The 23,902-nt window shown below is 42.6% G+C and overlaps 1 protein-coding gene across 1 annotated transcript in view; it reads left to right on the forward strand.

Annotated features, from left to right (window-relative positions):
• Nucleotides 1–22,338, forward strand: part of mtrfr (mitochondrial translation release factor in rescue) — a 27,607-nt gene extending 5,269 nt beyond the window's left edge. Inside the window, exon 2 of the mRNA XM_060906855.1 lies at nucleotides 20,573–22,338. Within this exon, the coding sequence (XP_060762838.1) occupies nucleotides 20,573–20,803 (231 nt within the window). The 3' untranslated portion in view covers nucleotides 20,804–22,338. The remainder of the gene's footprint in view (nucleotides 1–20,572) is intronic.
• The last annotated feature ends 1,564 nt before the right edge of the window (nucleotides 22,339–23,902 follow it).

Consider the following 23,902-nt stretch of genomic DNA (forward strand, 5'->3'; position numbering starts at 1 on the left):
GACAGCACCAGGCCCCGATATGATCCATACGTACTGGCTGAAGAAGCTAACTGCACTCCATGAACGCCTAGCAGCACAGATGAACCAGCTGCTGAGGGATGGAACCCACCCAGAATGGCTAACCCAAGGCAGGACAGTCCTAATCATGAAGGACCCCCAGAAGGGACCCATCCCATCCAACTACCGGCCAATTACCTGTCTCTGCACAACATGGAAGGCCCTGTCAGGCATCATTGCGGCAAAAATGAGTAAGCATGTGGCTCAATACATGAGCGAGGCACAGAAAGGAATTGGCAGTAACACCAGAGGAGCCAAGCACCAGCTACTGGTCGATAGAACAGTCGCCCGAGACTGTAAGAAGAGACAGACCAACCTCTGGATTGACTACAAGAAAGCCTACGACTCAATGCCACACACATGGATACTGGAATGTCTGGAACTGTATAAGATCAACAGGAACCTAAGGACCTTCATCCAGAACTCAATGGAAATGTGGAAGACAACCCTAGAGGCCAACTCAAAACCCATTGCCCAAGTCAACATCAAGTGCGGCATATACCAAGGCGATGCGCTATCACCACTGCTGTTCTGCATAGGCCTGAACCCCCTCAGTCAGATCATCACGAAGAGCGGCTACGGGTACCGATTCCGTAGTGGGGCAACAATCAGCCACCTGCTCTACATGGATGACATCAAGCTGTATGCCAGGAACGAGCGAGAAATAGACTCGCTGATCCACACCACCCGGATCTACAGCGATGACATAGGGATGTCATTCGGATTGGACAAGTGTGGCCGGATGGTCTCAAAGAGAGGCAAGATGATCCGGACTGAGGGGATTGACCTACCAGAGGGCAACATAGGTGATATCCAAGACAGCTACAAGTACCTTGGCATCCCACAGGCTAATGGAAACCATGAAGAGGCCACAAGGAAGTCAACCACAGCCAAATACCTCCAGAGAGTAAGGCAGGTCCTGAAAAGTCAGCTGAATGGTAAAAACAAGGTCCGAGCCATCAACATGTACGCACTACCAGTCATCAGATACCCCGCTGGTATCATAAACTGGCCAAAGGAGGAGATAGAAGCCACAGATATCAAGACTAGAAAGCTCCTCACCATGCATGGAGGGTTCCACCCCAAGTCCAGCACCCTGAGACTATACACTAAGCGGAAAGAGGGAGGCCGAGGGCTAGTGAGCGTCAAGACCACGGTCCAGGATGAAACATCGAAAATCCGAGAATACATCAGAAAGATGGCCCCAAAGGATGAACTGCTAAGTGAATGTCTCAGGCAGCAGAACCCTGATGAGAGTGCAGAGGAGGAGGAGGAACAGACAACCTGGAGAGACAAACCCCTACATGGCATGTACCACCGTCAGATAGAGGAAGTGGCTGATATCAAGAAATCCTACCAGTGGCTGGATAATGCAGGACTGACAGACAGCACAGAGGCACTAATCATGGCAGCACAAGAACAGGCCATAAGCACAAGAGCCATAGAGGCCAGGATCTACCAGAGTAGATCAGACCCAAGATGCAGACTGTGCAAAGAAGCCCCTGAAACAGTCCAGCACATAGTAGCAGGGTGTAAGATGCTAGCTGGATCAGCGTACATGGAGAGGCACAACCAAGTGGCTGGGATAGTATACAGGAACATCTGCAACCAGTATGGAATAGAAATACCCAAGTCCCAATGGGCCATACCACAGAAGGTGGCTGAGAACAACAGGGCCAAGATTCTGTGGGACTTCAGCTTCCAGACTGACAAACAGATCCTGGCTAACCAACCGGACATAGTGGTGGTGGACAAAGAGCAGAAGAGGGTGGTGGTGATAGATGTGGCGATCCCAGCTGACGCCAACATCAGGAAGAAGGAACATGAGAAACTTGAGAAGTATCAAGGGTTGAAAGAGCAGCTGGAACGGATGTGGAAGGTCAAGGGTTGCGTGATCCCCGTGGTAGTGGGGGCACTTGGGGCAGTAACCCCCAAACTGGGAGAGTGGCTCCAGCAAATCCCAGGAACAACATCTGAAGCCTCAGTCCAGAAGAGCGCAGTCCTAGGAACATCGAAGATACTGCGCAGAACCCTCAAACTCCCAGGCCTCTGGTAGAGGACCCGAGCTTGAGGATGACATGGATACCACCCCCCCGCCGGGGGTGAGAAGGAGATTTTTTTTTTAATATATATTAAAAAAAAAAATCTCCTTCTCACCCCCGGCGGGGGGGTGGTATCCATGTCATCCTCAAGCTCGGGTCCTCTACCAGAGGCCTGGGAGTTTGAGGGTTCTGCGCAGTATCTTCGATGTTCCTAGGACTGCGCTCTTCTGGACTGAGGCTTCAGATGTTGTTCCTGGGATTTGCTGGAGCCACTCTCCCAGTTTGGGGGTTACTGCCCCAAGTACGCGCGCGTATTTTGTGTATATATAATGTGTATACACGCGCGTATTTTGTGTATATATAATGTGTATACGCACGCGTATTTTGTGTATATATGTGTATACGCGCGCGCATTTTGTATAATGTGTATACGCGCGCGCATTTTGTATAATGTGTATACGCGCGCGCATTTTGTATATATAATGTGTATACGCGCGCGCATTTTGTATATATAATGTGTATACGCGCGCGCATTTTGTATATATAATGTGTATACGCGCGCGCATTTTGTATATATAATGTGTATACGCGCGCGCATTTTGTATATATAATGTGTATACGCGCGCGCATTTTGTATATATAATGTGTATACGCGCGCGCGCATTTTGTATATATAATGTGTATACGCGCGCATTTTGTATATATAATGTGTTTACGCGCGCGCGCATTTTGTATATATAATGTGTATACGCGCGCGCGCATTTTGTATATTGAGGTATTTCACTCACGTGACCAAGTCATGTGACACTGCCATTTTGGACGGCACGGCTCGAATCAGTTTAAATGCGAGGAAGGCGACAAACGAAAAACATAAAAGGAAAAAGGAGCGAGATGCAGAAAACGCCTTCACTATCCAGCGACGTAGGGCATTTGCAGGGCGAGCAAAGGAAGAGGTATTTGCAAAAATTGAGGTTAGCAGTCTTGGAGAACGACGTTTACCTGCTTCCACAAGGATTGTTCACTGACAGCTAAGATTTGTTCACATTTTCATTTACTTTCGGTCCTCAGGATAAACAAAATGTTATTAAATGTCATTGAAATAACTTCTTAGTCTGTTGAGACATGGCCCGTTATAAGTTTTTCCTTTACTGTATTTACTAGTTTACTGAGCGCGCTCCGGGGCGGGCTGGCTGGCTGGCTGGCTAGCGCTCCGGGGCCGGCTGGCTGGCTAGCGCTCCGGGGCCGGCTGGCTGGCTAGCGCTCCGGGGCCGGCCGGCCGGCTAGCTAGCGCTCCGGGGCCGGCCGGCCGGCTAGCTAGCGCTCCGGGGCCGGCCGGCCGGCTAGCTAGCGCTCCGGGGCCGGCCGGCCGGCTAGCTAGCGCTCCGGGGCCGGCCGGCCGGCTAGCTCAGTAAACTAGTAAATCCAGTAAAGGAAAAACTTGAGACTGAAAGGTTTTAACAGTCATCCAAATGACTGAATGTAAACATTGCTACAGTAACATACCAGCTACTGTTGTTGACATTAGCTAGCTTGCCGTCCAAAATGGTGGACACCGGGGCGTCACGTGACCCTGTGACGTCAGGTGAAATACCTCAATATAATGTGTATACGCGCGCGCATTTTGTATATATATAATGTGTATACATGCGCGCGCGTATTTTGTATATATAATGTGTATACACGTGCGCGTATTTTGTGTGTATATATATATATGATGTGTATACACGCGCGCGCATTTTGTATATATAATGTGTATACACGCGCGTATTTTGTGTGTATATATAATGTGTATACACGCGCGTATTTTGTATATATACCGTAAAATACCAAATAATAGCCGAGTTCCAATTAACCGCCGAGTTCCCTTTAACGGCCGGGTGTACGCGTGTGTTGTGACAAATAAAGGCCGGTTCCGAATACTCGCCGGGGTCTAAAAAAAAAAAAAAAGCGTCCGAACGTTCTATCTAGAATCTTGAGGCCCAGCACTTTTCTGGTTTTCTGGTGTTTAAACGATTTTGCATTGCATAGTTTTCTACCGAAACAATATGAATGAATGAATGAATGAATGAATGCAAAATGAAATTATTTCTATAATACTGTTTACAACATTTTGTTACGCAGGGGTGATAGCGTTCCGGCGCGCCGTGGCTGGGGAAAAAAAAAAAAATCTAGTTCGCCCATTGTCCTGCGTTATTCTGAGATGCGCAGATAGACAGTAAAGGGAATTCGGAATTCCCTTTACTGTCTATCTGCGCATCTCAGAATGACACGTAACTTACACGTAACTTACGTGATAATAAACATGCCATTTCAATGTTATAATCTTGGTCTACCGTAATATTTCTTGAGGAATGCAACTCCGTAACTTTTGACAGATGTCTTAGCCAATTACGTTTGACATGGGTGTGTGGGATATCACTTACGTCATCGAATGAGGAATACCCCTTTGGGTATACCCAACGAAAGCCAGCGTGTGTGGTGACATTGAGGACTGCGGGTTTCCAAGGTTGGACTGCTGCTTCTGTTAAACGACCTAAATTGCCGAATGCATGCGTCAAAGCACACACTGAGTTTTATTAAAGACCTTATACCATTTCACTTGCCCTTACCCATTCGGATCTGGAAGACGCTTTACAAAAAAGGTGAGAGCGTTCTAACATGCATTTCAGTCTGCTCGCGGCCAATCTAATCCAAGGGGCCTTTTCAACAAGTAATCTGTCGTGCAAGTTGGGCAGAAGCACGCGTCAGGCAGGCAACATGTAGGCCTACAAGTCAGTAACCTATTCAACTAACTTTCATCCGAACTTTAAGTTTTCTACGGGGTCGAGCCACCGTACCAACTCACTCGGGGAATAGGCTCATATCGGCCAAATAGGGAGACGTCTTGGAGAGAAACGTGAGAATGCAAGATGACAGTATGTAGCCACTGCAGGTCACTTATTTTTCAGCATAAGAAAAAACCCTTTGGTTTGACACTTCGCACCCTAATTATGTTGCTTCAACGTCGCGCCCTCCATGCAATTTCAGATTGACAGACATCGCGAAGCGCAAAGGGTGGAGGCTGCATGGGTGAGGGTGACAGCAAGTGACCATAACTTTGCAGAGTAATTAAATCACAGTACTGCTCACAGACAATGGTGTGGTTTCTTGATTATTTTGTAAAGCATGTACTTAACTAGTCATTAACAGGAAAAGGTGTGTGATTTATCCTTTATCCACCCCGACTGTGCCATGCGAAGATGCATTCTGCGCGTCTTCAAAATTCCCCGAAGTCGGCACCGTGCTATCTGTAATCTAACTCTAAACAAACTGTAAGTTATACTGGTTAAAAGTAGGCCTATCTGAGAATGATTTTTTCCCCATTTTTAGGTAGATTTTGGGGAAGGTGTTTGTGAAGAAGGAATTAATCGCCTGTTCCAAATAGCCGCCTAGTCTCTAATACGCGCCGGGTCTCTTACGTGATCGAGACAAATAATAGCCCGGGCTATTATTTGGTATTTTACGGTATGTGTATACGCGCGCGCGTATTTTGTATATATATAATGTGTATACGCGCGCGTATTTTGTATATATATAATGTGTATACACGCGCGCGTATTTTGTATATATATATATAAAACGTGTATACGCGCGTATTTTGTATATATAACGTGTATACACGCGCGCGTATTTTGTATATATAACGTGTATACACGCGCGCGCATTTTGTATATATATAATGTGTATACACACGTGTATTTTGTATATATATAATGTGTATACGCGCGCATTTTGTATATATATATATAATGTGTATACGCGCGCGTGTATTTTGTATATATATATATATAATGTGTATACGAGTGCATATTTTGTATATATATAATGTGTATACATGCGCGCGCGTATATTTTGTATATATATATATAATGTGTATACACGCGCGCATATTTTGTGTATATATATATATATATATATATATATATAATGTGTATACACGCGCACGTATATTTTGTATATATGTGTATACACGCGCGTGTATATTTTGTATATATATAATGTGTATACACGCGCGTATATTTTGTATATATATAATGTGTATAATGGTGACTCTAAATTGACCGTAGGTGTGAATGTGAGTGTGAATGGTTGTCTGTGTCTATGTGTCAGCCCTGTGATGACCTGGCGACTTGTCCAGGGTGTACCCCGCCTCTCGCCCGTAGTCAGCTGGGATAGGCTCCAGCTTGCCTGCGACCCTGTAGAAGGATAAAGCGGCTAGAGATAATGAGATGAGATAATGTGTATACACGCGCGCGCGTATATTTTGTGTATATATATATATATATATATATATATATATATATATATATATATGTGTATACACGCACGCGCGCATATTTTGTATATATGTATATAATGTGTATACATGCGCGTGCGTATATTTTCTATATATATATATATATAATGTGTATACATGCGCACGTGTATTTTGTGTATATATATATATAATGTGTATGCACACGCGCGCATATTTTGTATATATAATGTGTATGCATGCGCGCGTATATTTTGTATATATAAAATGTGTATACACGCGCGCGTATATTTTGTATATATACATAATGTATATACATAATGTGTATACACGCGCGCATATGTTTTGTATATATATATAATGTGTATACACGCGCGCATATATTTTGTATATATATATAATGTGTATACACGCGCGTATATTTTGTATATATATAATGTGTATACACGCGCGTATATTTTGTATATATATAATGTGTATACACGCGCGTATATTTTGTATATATATAATGTGTATACACGCGCGCATATATTTTGTATATATATAATGTGTATACACGCGCGTATATTTTGTATATATATAATGTGTATACACGCGCGCGCGTATATTTTGTATATATATAACGTGTATACACGCGCGCGCATATTTTGTGTATATATATAATGTGTATACACGCGCGCATATTTTGTATATATAATGTGTATATGCGTGCGCATATATTTTGTATATATACATAATGTGTATACACGCGCGTGTATATTTTGTATATATATAATGTGTATACATGCGCGCGCGTATATTTTGTATATATGTATATATGTATACACGCGCGCGTATATTTTGTATATATACATAATGTGTATACACGCGCGTGTATATTTTGTATATATATAATGTGTATACATGCGCGCGCATATTTTGTATATAATGTGTATACACGCGCGCGTATATTTTGTATATGTATATAATGTGTATACACGCGGGCGTATATTTTGTATATATATAATGTGTATACACGCGCGCGTATATTTTGTATATATATATATATATATAATGTGTATACACGCGCACATTTTGTGTATATATAATGTGTATACACGCGCGCGTATATTTTGTATATATATATGTGTATACACGCGCGCATATTATGGCATTCCATTCAGGAAATTAATCTTTGAATATATGGAATGAAACCCTGGATATATGGAATGAAACCCTGAATATATGGAATGAAACTTTGAATATATGGAATGAAATTCTGAGTATATGGAATGAAACGATGGTTACGTATGTAACCGCGGTTCTGTGAATTTCGGATGACTGCCAGAGGCGGTGCTTTAAAGCACCCGGATGTCCATCACATGCGCATGCAGTTCAAGTGTGTGTATACCAACAAGGTCGCTTGCGACAGGGGGTGACGTATGTCACTGCACCGGTACTTAAGGTGCGTTCACCCCGGAAGCGTTCTCTTGGCAGTCTTCTCGTCAGCCTTCCGAGTGACGGCCAAGTTCTGGCGGTCATCCGAAATTCATAGAACCGCGGTTACATACGTAACCATCGTTCTATTTCATTTCTCCTGACCGCCAGAGGCGGTGCTTTAAAGCACCCGGATGACTCATACCAACAGGGTCACGAGGAAGACCTACTTACCCTATGAATGGCTGAAAAGGGTGGCTGTGGCCAGTGGATTGTGCATTGCCACATTAACCTTATAAAACCTTGCAAACGTGCAAGTTGAGACCCATGATTCAGCGGCGCAGATATCAGAGAGTGGAACTCCACGTAGAGCCGCCCATGATGCAGCCACACTCCGAGTGGATTGGCCTCGGATGTGGGGAGGGACCGGGAGGCTGCTGCTAGTGTAGGCATGGCTAATGACCTCCACTATCCAGTTCGATATTCTCTGTTTGGACAACGCGTGGCCGCGCCTATGTCCATTGTGACACACAAACAGTGCATCCGACTGTCGGAATGCAGCAGTCGCTTCAATGTATGTCCTCAGTGCTTGAACTGGGCAAAGAAGGACGTGATCTTGGCCCTGCACATTCTCCTCAGGCGGTGGTCTGAAGGCTTCCAGGCTGAGGGGCGTACGAAGAGGAGAAGTTATTGGGCAGAAACGAAGGGTTAGGCCACAATGTTACACCCGTGCCATCGGGGCTCCATCGTAAGCACTCCCGGCTGATAGACAGGGCTTTAGTTCACCCGCTCTCTTAGCCGACTCCATAGCTAAAAGGAATGCTGTCTTTAAAGATAGCCACTTGAGCGCCGTCCCCTGTAGGGGTTCAAATGGAGGTTTACATAGTGCATTTAAAACCAGAGGCAAGTCCCAAGCTGGTCTTGGACTGCGTTGAGGGGGTATTATGCGCTGAGCACCTTTTAAGAAAGCGGCTCACCAGTGTGTGGGATCTCACAGTCAGCCCGTCTACCCTGTTGTGCATTGCGGATATAGCCACTACATACACCTTGATGGTGGAGGGTGCAAGGCCCTCGTCCAGATGAGACTGTAAAAAGCTGAGAATCACCGGTATCGGGCAACATGCCGGTTCCTGATGGCGTGCTTGGCACCAACTCACAAACAGCTTCCACCTATTGGCATAGAGCGCATTGGTGGAAGGTGCGCGGGAACACTGGATGGTCCGTACAACGGTTGACTCACATTCTGCTAGCAGAGGGTTGGGCCCTTCAGAGGCCACACCCACAGCCACAACTGTGCTGGGTTCGGATGCCAAATTTGACCCCCCCATCTGCGAGAGGAGGCTTCTTGTACAGCAACCCGTACAGGGTAGGGAACCAGACTCTCCCCGGCCAATAGGGGGCTATCAACAGCACCCTGTGGCCCTCCTTGAGGATCCTCTCGAGAGTGGGCAGAATTAGTGGGAGTGGTGGGAAAGCATACAGGAGCTGCTGTGGCCACTCGTGTGCTAGTGCGTCTTGGCCCATGGGGCTTGATGTTTCTTTCAGTGTAAACCACAGGGGACAATGTGTCGTGGCCTGGGAGGCGAAAAGGTCCACCTCTGCCCTGCCGTATCGCAGCCAAATACTCTGCACCACTTCCGGGTGCAGCTTCCACTCCCCCGGGTCGGGGTTCTGTCGTGACAGAAGATCCGCAGCAGTGTTCCTCACTCCTGGTAAATGCATTGCCCTTAGGCTCACCAGACGAGGGTAAGCCCATGTCAGCAGGTGCCGAGTGAGCTTCAGGGAAGGTAATGACCTGGTGCCGCCCTGGTGGTTTATATAGACCACAGATGTGTTGTCGGTCTTTATAAGGACATGCTGACCTGCTAAAACCGGAAGGAAATGTTTCAGGGCGAGGAAGACGGCCCACAGCTCTAACACATTGATGTGTTGTCCCCGCTGTCGTGGGGCCCATATGCCCCGGGCAGTCCTGCACTGCTGTGCTACGCTCCAGCCGATCAGTGATGCATCGGTGGCGACTACTACTCTGTGAGAGGGTATGGACCCCATGGGGACCTCCCACGTTAGAAGAGAGCTCTATCTCCATGGGCGTAGACATGAGGAGCAACTGGCTGTGATTCTGACTGGCCTGTGCCTGTGATGTTGTGGATGTAACCCAAGGCTGTTCATCCAGATTTGTAGAGGCCTGAGTGTGAGGAGGCCCAACGGAACTACCGACGAGGCCGCAGTGAGCATACCTAGTAGTGTCTGGAAAGACCTGAAGGTCAGGGTTCGTCCCTTCCTGAAGCAATGTAACCGTCGGACAATATCGCTCGCCCGTCGCTGAGACAGGGTTGCCCTCAACAGCTGAGAATCCAGCTGAAGGCCAAGAAAAACAGTCTTCTGGCTGGGTGTGAGGGAACTCTTGGCGTGGTTCACCCTGAGCCCAAGTTTGGTGATGTGAGAAATCAGCTCGGCTGAGTTGCTGAGCGCGTCTGCCCTTGACTGAGAACAGATCAACCAGTCGTCCAGGTAGGGGAGGATACGCATTCCCCTGCTCTGAAGTAGGGGCAGTGCTGCCGCGACGAATCTCGTAAAGATTCTGGGTGCTAGGGAAATTCCGAATGGTAATACTCGGAACTGGTAAGCCCTCCCTTCGAAGGCGAAGCGGAGGAACTGCCTGTGATGAGGAGCAATGGGAACGTGGAAGTATGCATCCTTCAGATCGATGGTTGTGAACCAATCGTCCCGTCTGATGTTGTTTAAGACGTCGGATGTGCGCAGCATACAGAATTTGAGGACCTTGAGGTGGTCGTTCAAATGTCTCAGATCCAGTATGGGGTGAAGCCCACCCCCTTTTTTTGGGATGACGAAATAGGTGGAATAAAACCCACTGTTTTGTGAAGGTGGATCTAATGGCTCGATGGCACCCTTTTCCAGGAGGGTCAAGACCTCCTGGCGTAGTGCCAGAGCTTTGGCCTGGTCTTTTATTATGGTCATTTTGACCCCTTGAAATGTCGGCGGTCGGCATCTGAATTGTATGCTGTAACCCTGAGAGAGGGTGGGTATAACCCAGGGGTCCGATGTTACCACTTCCCAGTAGGCGAGTTGTTGACTGGTGAAGTGTCCGGCCACCGGAGTGGAGTAGTCAATGTCTGCCTCCATGCCCCCTACGGCCCCTAGGGGCTGGGGGTGGGGTGGGAATTGTACCCCAACGTGCCTGGCGAAAGGGGTGGTTAGCAGCTGGCTGGTGGAATGTACCCGGCAAGGGTGCCCATGTCTGTACAAGGGGTCGCGGAATTGGTGGAACAGCGGCAGGCGTCGAAGGTGGTCTTTGCGCCCGCGTGGACACACGCCTCAGGCTGGCAAACTGCTGCCTGGCTTGGGTCACCTGAAGGGTGCGCTCCAAAGCCTGTTGTGCGGCGGCACCAAAGAGCTGTCCCGGAATCACTGGGAGAGTGTGGAGGGCCCTCCTGCAGGGCTCTGAGAGTGGTGACTGAGCCAACCATACCTGACGCCTGGCGAGAGTTAAAGATGACATTAGTCTGCCCAGCTCCCTAGACATGAAGGCAAATGCCTGCAGCGAGGCCTCGCTTAGGTTTTGCAGTGATGGGTCTGCTCCAGAAGACTGGAGGGCCTGAGACTGGGCCAGGATCAGGTGAGATAGTGAGTTGCCTATGCGTGCAGCCCGTGCTGCAGCGTCATAGCTCTTCCCGATGAAGTCATCAGTTAACCGACACTGTGGTCATGGACAGCGAGCGTCTGGTCTCAATGCCTCTTCCGGTGAAAGGATCAGGGCAGCAAGGGCTGGTTCGATCGTTGGCATGCTGATCAGGCCATGACTGGACGCGTCCTGCATGCTAGCCAGCGCCCGGCAGTCGCTAGGAAGGTGGGAGAAGCGCCTGGGGTCCGCCCAGCATCTCTGCAGCTCCTCAATAAAGGGGGCTGAAGGTGGAACAGTGAAAACAGCAGAGGGGGGGGCCTGTTTAAAAAAGGCATTCTGCATCTGTACTTCAGATGGCGCCGTGTCCAACCCCAGGCGGGCTAGCGCCATTTTTACCGCGGGCTTGACCATTGATGTTCGGCTATCTACTGGGCCCCTCAGTGAACTGCGGCCAGTCTCTATAGAGTCGTCCCCAGAGCCGTGGGACCTGTCTCCCTGTCCGTCCTCCCATTCTTCCGCATCTAGGCTGTCAGATGCCATAGTAGAAAGCACGTCCTCCTCTTGAAGCTCCGCGGCCGGGGACAGCACCGGAGGTTGTGGCTCAGGAGGAGTAATTGAAGCTGCAGCGGCGAGCGCATCAGCGGGCCGTGCCTCAGGTGGTTGTAGGTTATAGAGTAAAGTCTTAATTTCCGAAACTTCTGAAGCCAAGGTGTTTACATGTTGTGCCAAAGGGTCCACCTTCTGGTGTTTGCTACAGGGAGCCTCATGTGACGGCTGCTTAGGGCGCTTCCTAGAATTAGGAGGCGGCGCGTAGTCACTCGGTGCTGGGGGCAGTTGAGAGCCCAAACTGCTTTCCAGCTGAGTAAGGCTAGCAGTGCGTGCGGCTAAACTGAGGCAACTGCAGTTCATACATGCCTGTTCAGTTAATCCCTGTCGTAGATGATCGGTGCCGATGCAGCTCGGGCATCGATCATGACCATCCTCTGGCTCGAGAGGGGCTTGACAATCAGCACAAAACATCAACATGGCCGCCGTCTATTCTACTTGCCTAAGTATGTGACGGTAAACAAGCAGCCAATGCAATTTCGAGGACCACAATGGAAATAGTATTTTTACTTTGTGTTATCCTCCGTAATATTTATATTGTGAAATAAATCAATTCAAAGAAAATGCAGAGTCAAGTAAACAACACTAATTACTTGCGGCGGAGTCGAAATCGGACTCACCCAACTGCGTTCAGGTAATCAGCAATCAAGGCTGAACGAAAAAACACGCTACAGCGCGAATCACTCTTGCAACAAAACGATACTTGTTAGATCACTATAAGGAGAAAAAAACACCCCTACGACCGCGGTGAAACTGACACTTATAATCAGAAATTGCTAGCTGCTGAAGCCAGAGCGAATTCACTCATAAACGGCTTAGTCTGAAAATGTTTTACTTACCTCAAAGCCTTGAGACAAAATCACTTAATCCAAATGGCAAATCGCAGTCTTAAGAGGGCGAAAGAAAAACGCAGTTCCAACCCGTTAAGGGTTTGCAAGACTCCAATGCGATTGCTCTTAGAAAATAATACAACTCGAATAATCTGCTCTGCACAAGAAGATGCAAGAGAACGCTTCCGGGGTGAACGCACCTTAAGTACCGGTGCAGTGACATACGTCACCCCCTGTCGCAAGCGACCTTGTTGGTATACACACACTCGAACTGCATGCACATGTGATGGACATCCGGGTGCTTTAAAGCACTGCCTCTGGCGGTCAGGAGAAATGAAATAGAACTTTGAATATATTGAATGAAACCCTGAATATATGGAATGAAACTTTGAATACAGGGCTCGAAATTAACTTTTTTTCTTTGTGTCCCCCAGTGGTCCCGAATTCTGTGTTGTATTGTCCCAAATGGAAGCAATAGTGGCCCCATTTTTTCCTCTCTGAAATAACCAGTGGTTAATATTATCATATGAAGTTACTATTATATTTGTAACTATGCAATTTTGAACCCTTTATATCATTTTTACAATAAGTCACAAGACACAAGCGACACATGTCCAATACATCATCTACTTCAAAATTACAGTTATTGCATTTTCAGTTTATTAAACTTTGGCGATCTCACTGTATGAATAGATACCCGATTATTTAAAGGGGCCAACTAGCTCATTCAGAAAATGTTTCAACTCCCTACATCTGCAGTACACTTTAGTTGAAAATAAGACCCCTTTTATGTTCATTTCATCTACTTATACCTTGAATATCTGTTGGCACTTATAAGGCCAACTTATAATTTTCACCATTACCGTTATCCATTTTTATGAACTTTCCGTTATCCATTACCGTTATCCATTTTTATGAACTTTCCGTTATCCATTTTTATGAACTTTCCGTTATCCATTTTATGAACTTTCGCTGCCGGGTGCAAACGTTAGCAACATCAGCATAGTGCCAGATCCGAGCCTAGTTGTGCTGCTGACTGACTAAACTTTCTGAACTAGAAAGACACCAAGAAAACTCACTTATTCTGTTGAACGGTATCTTCCGTCAATATCATCCACATCATTCCTGTTGTATTTTATAACGTGTCTAACATTGTTCATTAAGTTCATTCAGTTGCTAGCGTTGCCTGCAGACCAGGCGATGACACTTTGGATCCTGAAGGTCCCGGAGACGTTATGTCTGGGCTTTCAGTTTCTTCCCCGCGGTCGGTCCGCTTCAACCACTTCAGCATTTTTGTTCTGGCAAGAGTCGGCGCAGCGTGTGCGGTAGCAATTCCATTCCAAGTCCATATAATGCGGACTCCAGCCGAAGATTCTAGAACAGAATGCGCTGCTCTGTAGCCTACGGATGCAGGTGCATCGAAAGTGTAGCTACTATGTATTTTTCGCTGTTAACGTTTTAAAATTAAAATTGACAAATTAGGTGAATGTCTACGTATGTGTTACGGCTTTGTAAATAATATTAATGTAGAACTTTTTTTCTAGATCTATTTTTTTCCATTGTCCCGGGATTGTCCCAGATATGATAATTTTGTGTCCCGATGACATTTTTTATGGTCCCTGGGACATCGGGACACCGTTAGTTTCGAGCGCTGTTTGAATATATTGAATGAAACCCTGAATATATGGAATGAAACCCTGAATATATGGAATGAAACTTTGAATATATGGAATAAAACTTTGAATATATTGAATGAAACCCTGAATATATGGAATGAAACTCTGAATATATGGAATGAAACTCTGAATATATGGAATGAAACATTGAATATATGGAATGAAACCCTGAATATATGGAATGAAACTTTGAATATATGTAATGAAACCCTGAATATATGGGATGAAACTTTGTATTCTGCCCCCGTTCCCACAGCTCAGCAGATAGACAGCAGGTCCCAAGAAAAACTCTGACTCAGAGGAGAGTATTAGAGTATATTGAGAAACGCTGTAAAACTCGACAAACAAAATTTACAAATTAGTTTTCGAAACAGAAAATACCGTTATACAAATATGTGTTAGCTTCCGGCTAATGTTAATGGCAAAATTAATGTATATACATTAATTTTGCCATTAACATTAGCCGGAAGCTAACACATATTGAATATATTGAATGAAACCCTGAATATATGGAATGAAACTCTGAATATATGGAATGAAACATTGAATATATGGAATGAAACCCTGAATATATGGAATGAATATATGGAATGAAACATTGAATATATGGAATGAAACCCTGAATATATGGAATGAAACCCTGAATATATGGAATGAATATATGGAATGAAACCCTGAATATATGGAATGAAACTTTGAATATATGTAATGAAACCCTGAATATATGGGATGAAACTTTGAATATATGTAATGAAATCTAATGCTAATTTAATTAAATTAATTTAATTAAAATCTAATTTAATTAAATGCTAATCTAATGAAAGCTAATGCTAACATTCGCCGCGATCGGCGAATGCACAAGCATAGATTTAGACTTAGACAGACTTTAATGATCCACGAGAGAAATAACTTTGTCACCATAGCTTCGTTGCACATAAAAGAAGTAACCACTAATAAAACCAAAAGCATTCGCCAGAGTGTTAACAATGTTTTCATTGTTTAAAATAGCCGCAGTCAAATCCCGAGCCGACTGACTCATTTTTGCTGCAGGACGGCGGCAGTGCCTTCATGATGTCAGCCAAGTTTCATTCCATATATTCAGGGTTTCATTCCATATATTCAGGGTTTCATTCCATATATTCAGAGTTTCGTTCCATATATTCGGGGTTTCGTTCCATATATTCGGGGTTTCGTTCCATATATTCGGGGTTTCGTTCCATATATTCAAAGTTTCATTCAATATATTCGGGGTTTCATTTAAATATATTCGGGGTTTCATTCAATATATTCGGGGTTTCATTCAATATATTCAGGGTTTCATTCCATATATTCAGGGTTTCATTCAATATATTCAAAGTTTGATTCAATATATTCGGGGTTTCATTCCATATATTCAGGGTTTTATTCCATATATTCAAAGTTTGATTCAATATATTCGGGGTTTCATTCCATATATTCAGGGTTTCATTAAATATATTCGGGGTTTCATTCCATATATTCGGGGTTTCATTAAATATATTCGGGGTTTCATTCCATATATTCAGGGTTTCATTCCATATATTCAAAGTTTTATTCAATATATTCAGGGTTTCATTCAATATATTCAGGGTTTCATTCCATATATTCAAAGTTTGATTCCATATATTCGGGGTTTCATTCGATATATTCAGGGTTTCATTCCATATATTCAAAGTTTGATTCAATATATTCGGGGTTTCATTCAATATATTCGGGTTTTCATTCAATATATTCATGGTTTCATTCCATATATTCAGAGTTTCATTCCATATATTCAGAGTTTCATTCCATATATTCAGGGTTTCATTCCATATATTCAGGGTTTCATTCCATATATTCAGGGTTTCATTCAGGGCTTTGAACCGGTTCAAGGAACGAAAACGAAAACCGGGAACTTTTTCTATTTCACATGGAACAGAAACGAAACCAGAAACTTTATTATTTTTTATGTTCCGGAACAGAAACGCTTATTAAAAATAATGGTAACCGGTTAATACCGGTTTTTATTTCGTTCCTCAAAGTTTCCGTAGCCTACAAATAAAAAAGCCATTCTTCTCCTGCGCAAGTTTCTATGACCTGCTGGGGTTCACTTCCTGTGTGACGTTCGCTGACTGAATGGAGAGAGCGGGAAGGTGGACTACTATCACGTCTCGTGTCTGAGCAAAGAAGAGCCTGAATGTTGCAACCTCCCTATTGGCTGTTTGTAAAAATGTATCAATTGTTGCTCTTCCCACGGGAATCATCGCGGACTCGAGAGACGAGACCTGACGAGTTAGTTCGTTGGTAGCAGAACAAAATGTCTGGACACAAATCGGGTTTTCAGAAAAGGAAAGAAAATAAACGGAGGGTCGAAAATACAAAAAAGGAGGCAGAAAATGCAAAACGAGTTTTAAGGTAGGACAAATGGTTACTTTTCTGAGGCAGCCTGCCGTGGCTGCAGGCCTTCAGTTGTGTCATTGAATGGTTACTTTTCTGAGGCAGCCCGCCGTGGCTGCCTGCAGGCTTATTTATTATAGCCCATTTAGTTAAAATAGTTGATATAAAATGTTTATAGTTATAGTTATGTGATGGTTGTCCTGATTTAGACTGGTGTTTTTTTGGGGGGGTTGCGCGATGTTGCACCCGGGTCCAGATTAGGGCAGAACCGGCCCTGGCTACATTTCAGGTGTAGTTTGTTTTATGTATGTATGTACTTGCATAGATGTGTACTTGGTCTTCCAATATGGTGCCTAACAAAATCTCGCGGCGTGGTGACGTCATGCGGTAGCCCTCTATAGGGCCTGACTAGCCTTTGGTAACACACTCAACGAATCCTCTTTCATTTTTGGCACTTTTTCTGTTTGTGTAGATGGGAAGACATACTGAGAATCCAAATCGCCAACATTTGAAATAATAATTGTTTTGAATTATTTCTTGTCTTATTTAATGAAGGTTGTAATAGAATTAGCCTACATTTGGCTTAAGCTGGATGAGACAGAGACATAATTTTATAGCCATTTGTTAAACTGCTGACAGGGAACGTAATTAACCGTTCCGGGAACGAAATTTTTTTGTTCTAACCGGTTCGGGAACATCTATTTAATGGTGGAACCCAAAACCGGAAACGTTAAAATTCCGTTTCTGTTCGGAACGAACCAATAGGAAAAAAATTCTGGTTCAAAGCCCTGGTTTCATTCCATATATTCAAAGTTTGATTCAATATATTCGGGGTTTCATTCCATATATTCAGGGTTTTATTCCATATATTCAGGGTTTCATTCCATATATTCAGGGTTTCATTAAATATATTCGGGGTTTCATTAAATATATTCGGGGTTTCATTCCATATATTCGGGGTTTCATTAAATATATTCGGGGTTTCATTCCATATATTCAGAGTTTCATTCCATATATTCAGGGTTTCATTCCATATATTCAAAGTTTGAGTCAATATATTCGGGGTTTCATTCCATATATTCAGGGTTTCATTCCATATATTCAAAGTTTGATTCAATATATTCAGGGTTTCATTCTATATATTCAGGGTTTCATTCTATATATTCGGGGTTTCATTCAATATATTCGGGGTTTCATTCCATATATTCAGGGTTTCATTCCATATATTCAAAGTTTGATTCAGTATATTCGGGGTTTCATTCAATATATTCAGAGTTTCATTCCATATATTCAGGGTTTCATTCCATATATTCAAAGTTTGATTCCATATATTCGGGGTTTCATTCAATATATTCAGGGTTTCATTCCATATATTCAGGGTTTCATTCTATATATTCGGGGTTTCATTCCATATATTCAGAGTTTCATTCCATATATTTGGGGTTTCATTCCATATATTCGGGGTTTCATTCAATATATTTGGGGTTTCATTCCATATATTCGGGGTTTCATTCCATATATTCAGGGTTTCATTCCATATATTCAAAGTTTGATTCAATATATTCGGGGTTTCATTCCATATATTCAGGGTTTCATTCCATATATTCGGGGTTTCATTCCATATATTCGGGGTTTCATTCCATATATTCGGGGTTTCATTTCATATATTCAAAGTTTGATTCAATATATTCGGGGGTTTCATTCAATATATTCAGGGTTTCATTCCATATATTTGGGGTTTCATTCAATATATTCAGGGTTTCATTCCATATATTCAGGGTTTCATTCTATATATTCGGGGTTTCATTCAATATATTCAGGGTTTCATTCCATATATTCAGAGTTTCATTCTATATATTTGGGGTTTCATTCCATATATTCAAAGTTTGATTCAATATATTCGGGGTTTCATTCAATGTATTCAGGGTTTCATTCCATATATTCAGGGTTCATTCCATATATTCGGGGTTTCATTCAATATATTCAGGGTTTCATTCCATATATTCGGGGTTTCATTCCATATATTCAGGGTTTCATTCCATATATTCAGGGTTTCATTCCATATATTCAAAGTTTGATTCAATATATTCGGGGTTTCATTCCATATATTCGGGTTTTCATTAAATATATTCGGGGTTTCATTCCATATATTCGGGGTTTCATTCCATATATTCAGAGTTTTATTCCATATATTCAGGGTTTCATTCCATATATTCAAAGTTTGATTCAATATATTCGGGGTTTCATTCCATATATTCGGGTTTTCATTAAATATATTCGGGGTTTCATTCCATATATTCGGGGTTTCATTCCATATATTCGGGGTTTCATTCAATATATTCAGAGTTTCATTCCATATATTCAGGGTTTCATTCCATATATTCAAAGTTTGATTCAATATATTCGGGGTTTCATTCCATATATTCGGGTTTTCATTAAATATATTCGGGGTTTCATTCCATATATTCGGGGTTTCATTCCATCTATTCAAAGTTTGATTCAATATATTCGGGGTTTCATTCCATATATTCGGGGTTTCATTCAATATATTCAGAGTTTCATTCCATATATTCGGGGTTTCATTCCAGTTTGATTCAATATATTCGGGGTTTCATTCCATATATTCAGGGTTTCATTCCATATATTCAGGGTTTCATTCAATATATTCAAAGTTTCATTCCATATATTCAGAGTTTCATTCAATATATTCAGGGTTTCATTCCATATATTCAGAGTTTCATTCAATATATTCAAAGTTTCATTCCATATATTCAGGGTTTCCTTCAATATATTCAAAGATTAATTTCCTGAACGGCATGCCATTTATATATATATATATATATATATATATATATATATATATATATATATATATATAAAAAAAAGTGATTCCACGCTTATGGGTACTGAAATGGGGACATGAACTTATTTTTAAAAATTCACCTAAAACCATTTCTTTTTTTACCATCAGGTCACAAAACGTGTAATCTTTAATGAGTGATGTGTTAAAAGATAACTTTAATTTTCTGAGATGTAATAAAAACATATTTATATGCCAAAGTCAGAACGTAACAGAAGTGTTGTGGACATATATATTCTCAATTTTAACAATGTAGAATTACTTTTTGAAACATAGGAAGGTGATGTTTTAGCAAATATAATTAATAAACATGTGTAGTAGAATAAACATACACATTCTTTCAATAAGATTAACATGGTATATAGCTAGATTGTAATTAATTTGTAACAGACGCGAGATGGACAATCGTAACAGAAGTAATGTAACAGACATCATTTTGGAACTCATAGGTTTGACTTTGGCATATAAATATGTTCTTATTACATCTCAGAAAATTAAAGTTATCTTTTAACATATCATTCATTAAAGATTACATGTTTTGTGACCTGATGGTAAAAAAAGAAATGGTTTTAGGTGAATTTTTAAAAATAAGTTAATGTCCCCATTTCAGTACCCATAAGCGTGGAATCACTCATATATAGTCTGTATGTATACACACACAAAAGCTTCTGTGATAGACATGCATTCTACATAATGTAAAACATATTTTGTGTAAAATGGAACATTTCTATTTAAAATGGACTTTCTCCCACAGTGTCACCAGACCAGGTCAGTGGAGTTGAACAGGAAGCGTGCACGAGAGATCCTGCAGAAGAAACTGGACATTGTTTACAAAGGTGAAGATAGCGAGCTGCTAAAACAGAAGGAGGACTCCAGGATAAGAAAACAAATAAAACGAAAGAAGGTCTCTGAAAATTTAGAAAAAAAGAGACTGTTCAAAAAAATACTAGTGGCTGGCTTAAAGGAAGAAGATGGGAGTGGATAAAGTTTCATTTATAAACTTATTTTGCACCGGTGATCTAATAGATGAACAATATCTTCAGTTATACAATTGTACAATCGCGCTTATTCTGTGATGTGGATTAAAAACTGATTGTCATGTTCACATCATAGACATGTGCCACAATGCCTGTTGAGTACTACCTTATTTCTAATCTGTCTTGTAGGATCAAAACTTGGTCATGGCCCAATATTAATATTTCCAGTATCATTTTTAGCTTGCAAATTCATGTCCTTCAGACATGCCGGAACACAGGAAATCTCATCACACAGACAACCCCCCCCCCCCCCCCCCCCCCCCCCAAAGTTTACACATTGAGTAAGAAGGACAAATCCAACCACACAGATTTGTCATGTCCTGATACTTTTATACCAATAGCAGTTTACAACCCTCTGAAGATGTTGAAACATACAAGATGTTTGTTAAACCTCGTCTGAATGGCGTCTTACTGAGCAGATGGTGTCAAGAGACTGATTTACAGCACCTACCAACCTCAAGCTGACCACCTCTAGAGCCTCAATGAATATCTATCTGAATTGAAACAATGTAACTTTCTGCAAACGCGCATTTGGGCGTTTGCACGCACACTCCCAATGAGGTACATGTGTTCGGACAAAGGGAAATATTCCTTGGTCAGAGAAAAGTGTTTAAGAATGGACATAATGAAGGCTGCTTGGTTTTGCTGCAAAAAAAAAGTGTAACGGTCAATATCTTCAGAAGAATTGTGGTTTGTTCTGCAAGATTGTCAGAAAAACTTCAGTTAATTTTCTTATAAATTGTACATGAGACGACTATTTTTAAAGGGCCATCACACCAAATATTGACTTTGCTTCATTTATTACTGTTTCCTGCCTGCTCTTTATTTTTTAAATGTAAACATATAGCTTTTATTTTTAAGGCATCTTTGCTCTACAGCATATGCGCCTAAGCCTTTTGCACAGTATTTTATGTCCTATCTACAATCCTATACTGTACTGCTTTAGTGCCATTCCATAGTGTGTGGACAGTGTGCACAGCCATACGGACAGCCTAAAGATGCATTTAGAAGATGTCTCTGGACAATTAATACAAATGTTTTTTGTTGGCAAGACTGCAGTTGCTACGAACAGTCTTGCACTCAAGTCTCCATTCGTAAGCAGTTAATAACTTCAACAAAATAGACTTCATGTTAAAATTATAATTAATTTCCCGGTTACATTTGTTGACTATATAGGACACAAGTTATTATAATCTTGCTATCTGTTATCACCCAAATGAGGATATGTTCCTTGTTGAGTCTTGTCCCTCTCAAGGTTTCTTCATGTCGTTTGAGTTTTCCTCGTTGTTCAATTTTTTTGCTTAGATCGGCTTTGCCTACCTTGATGATTCGCATTCATAATTACAAGTAACCTGTATCTAACTGTAGTGTGAATGCATGCACACACTGATGTGTTTTTGCTTGAGTCATCTGCATCGCTAACAACAAAAACTGTCATATCTGTGAGAACTCATGGTATTAAAACTGACTGAATGCAATAGTAGCTAAAGTACACAATACATTTTGTTCTGGAGGACTGCAAACAGTTTGTCAGTTGTATATGATCAGGTCGAGAAGATTGGGGGGGACAGCTGTTTTTCACAGCTATTGTAGCGCTCATCCATTGTTGTTTTGCTGTGCTGCCGTTGCTGGGTGATGACAGCTCTCAACACATGCCATACATCCACCCATCATCTGTAGCTGCTTATCCTGTTCTGCAGGCTCACAGGCAAGCTGGAGCCTATCCCAGCTGACTATGGGCGTGAGGTGGGGTACACCCTGGCCAGGTCACCAGGTTATCACAGGGTTGACACAGAAACAAACAACCATTCACACCTATGGTCAATTTAGAGCCACCAATTAACCTAACCTGCATGTCTTTGGACTGTGGGGGGAAACCCACGCAGACACAGGGAGAACGTGCAGACTCCACACAGAAAGGCCCTCACCAGCCGCTGGGCTCGAACCCAGGACCTTCTTGCTGTGAGGTGACAGTGCTAACCACTACACCACCGTGCCACCCTACATGGCTTATAAATTTTCGTAATTTTCATTCATGTTGCATAGCCACAAATACGATGTGTGTCTGATTTAGAACTGCATATGAAAGTGACTCCTCTGATTTGACAACAGCCCTAAAAAAATAAAATCGGTCACATTAAGGCGTAAAATCAGATTTGAGTAACTTCAGTCCAGTAATGTCACCGTAGCCTAAAGGCCAATTTATGCTGACAACCCAGTCCTCGCAGACAGTGTCTGTGTAGCCCCCCCACATTCGCAGACGCTCTGCGCGCACCTCCCAAAAATTGTGACCACCGCAGAAGCCTCGCAGACAAGAGGGCTCTGATTGGTCCGCTGTACACCCACTTCCGCTTCCCTACTTTCCCGGTTTGTTTTGTTTTGTTTTCACGACCGGCATTTTTAAAAACACGAGCGAAGATGGAGCAGCACGAAGAGCGGTTGAGTGAGGAAGTGCGTATATCTATACGACTCCAGTTCTAGTCATTATAAAAAAAAAAGTTCTAGTCATTATAAGTAACCGGAGGATAAACACTCCACTAACCACACCCACCAACTACTCCTAGCGACTTCACGCCCCCTTGCGTTGTGCCGGTGAATAACATCGCGCACGCCTATTCCCCCGCTCAACAATAAATTACAACTGTCTGCGAAAAGCTATCTGCGAAAGCCTTGTCGCAAGAGCATGCAGAGGCCTTTAGATGTATTTTTGTGTGTCCTAGACATTTACAAAAAGCCTCTCAATTACCTGACTTATTACATATTTACTGAGCTGATAACAAACAAAACAATAATACATATACTGTCCTCCCAAAAAAAGGTCTCCATTTTGATTTAAATAAGCAAATACTTAGCCTTTGACTGGATAATTACTGCAATGACGATTGTTGCCAGCTGAAACATTAATTTTAACCCTGCCTGATGCAGTGACTAACTTCTCATTTCTTAAACAACCATGTCAGAAGATGTAGCTCATGTTCATGGAAAAGATCTTGCTCTGTTTCAGAAGGGTCAAACTAATTTGGCCTGTAGCAACCAAAGAAAACCAC

This window comes from Neoarius graeffei, chromosome 24 (genome assembly GCF_027579695.1).
Source record: "Neoarius graeffei isolate fNeoGra1 chromosome 24, fNeoGra1.pri, whole genome shotgun sequence".
NCBI lineage: Eukaryota > Metazoa > Chordata > Actinopteri > Siluriformes > Ariidae > Neoarius > Neoarius graeffei.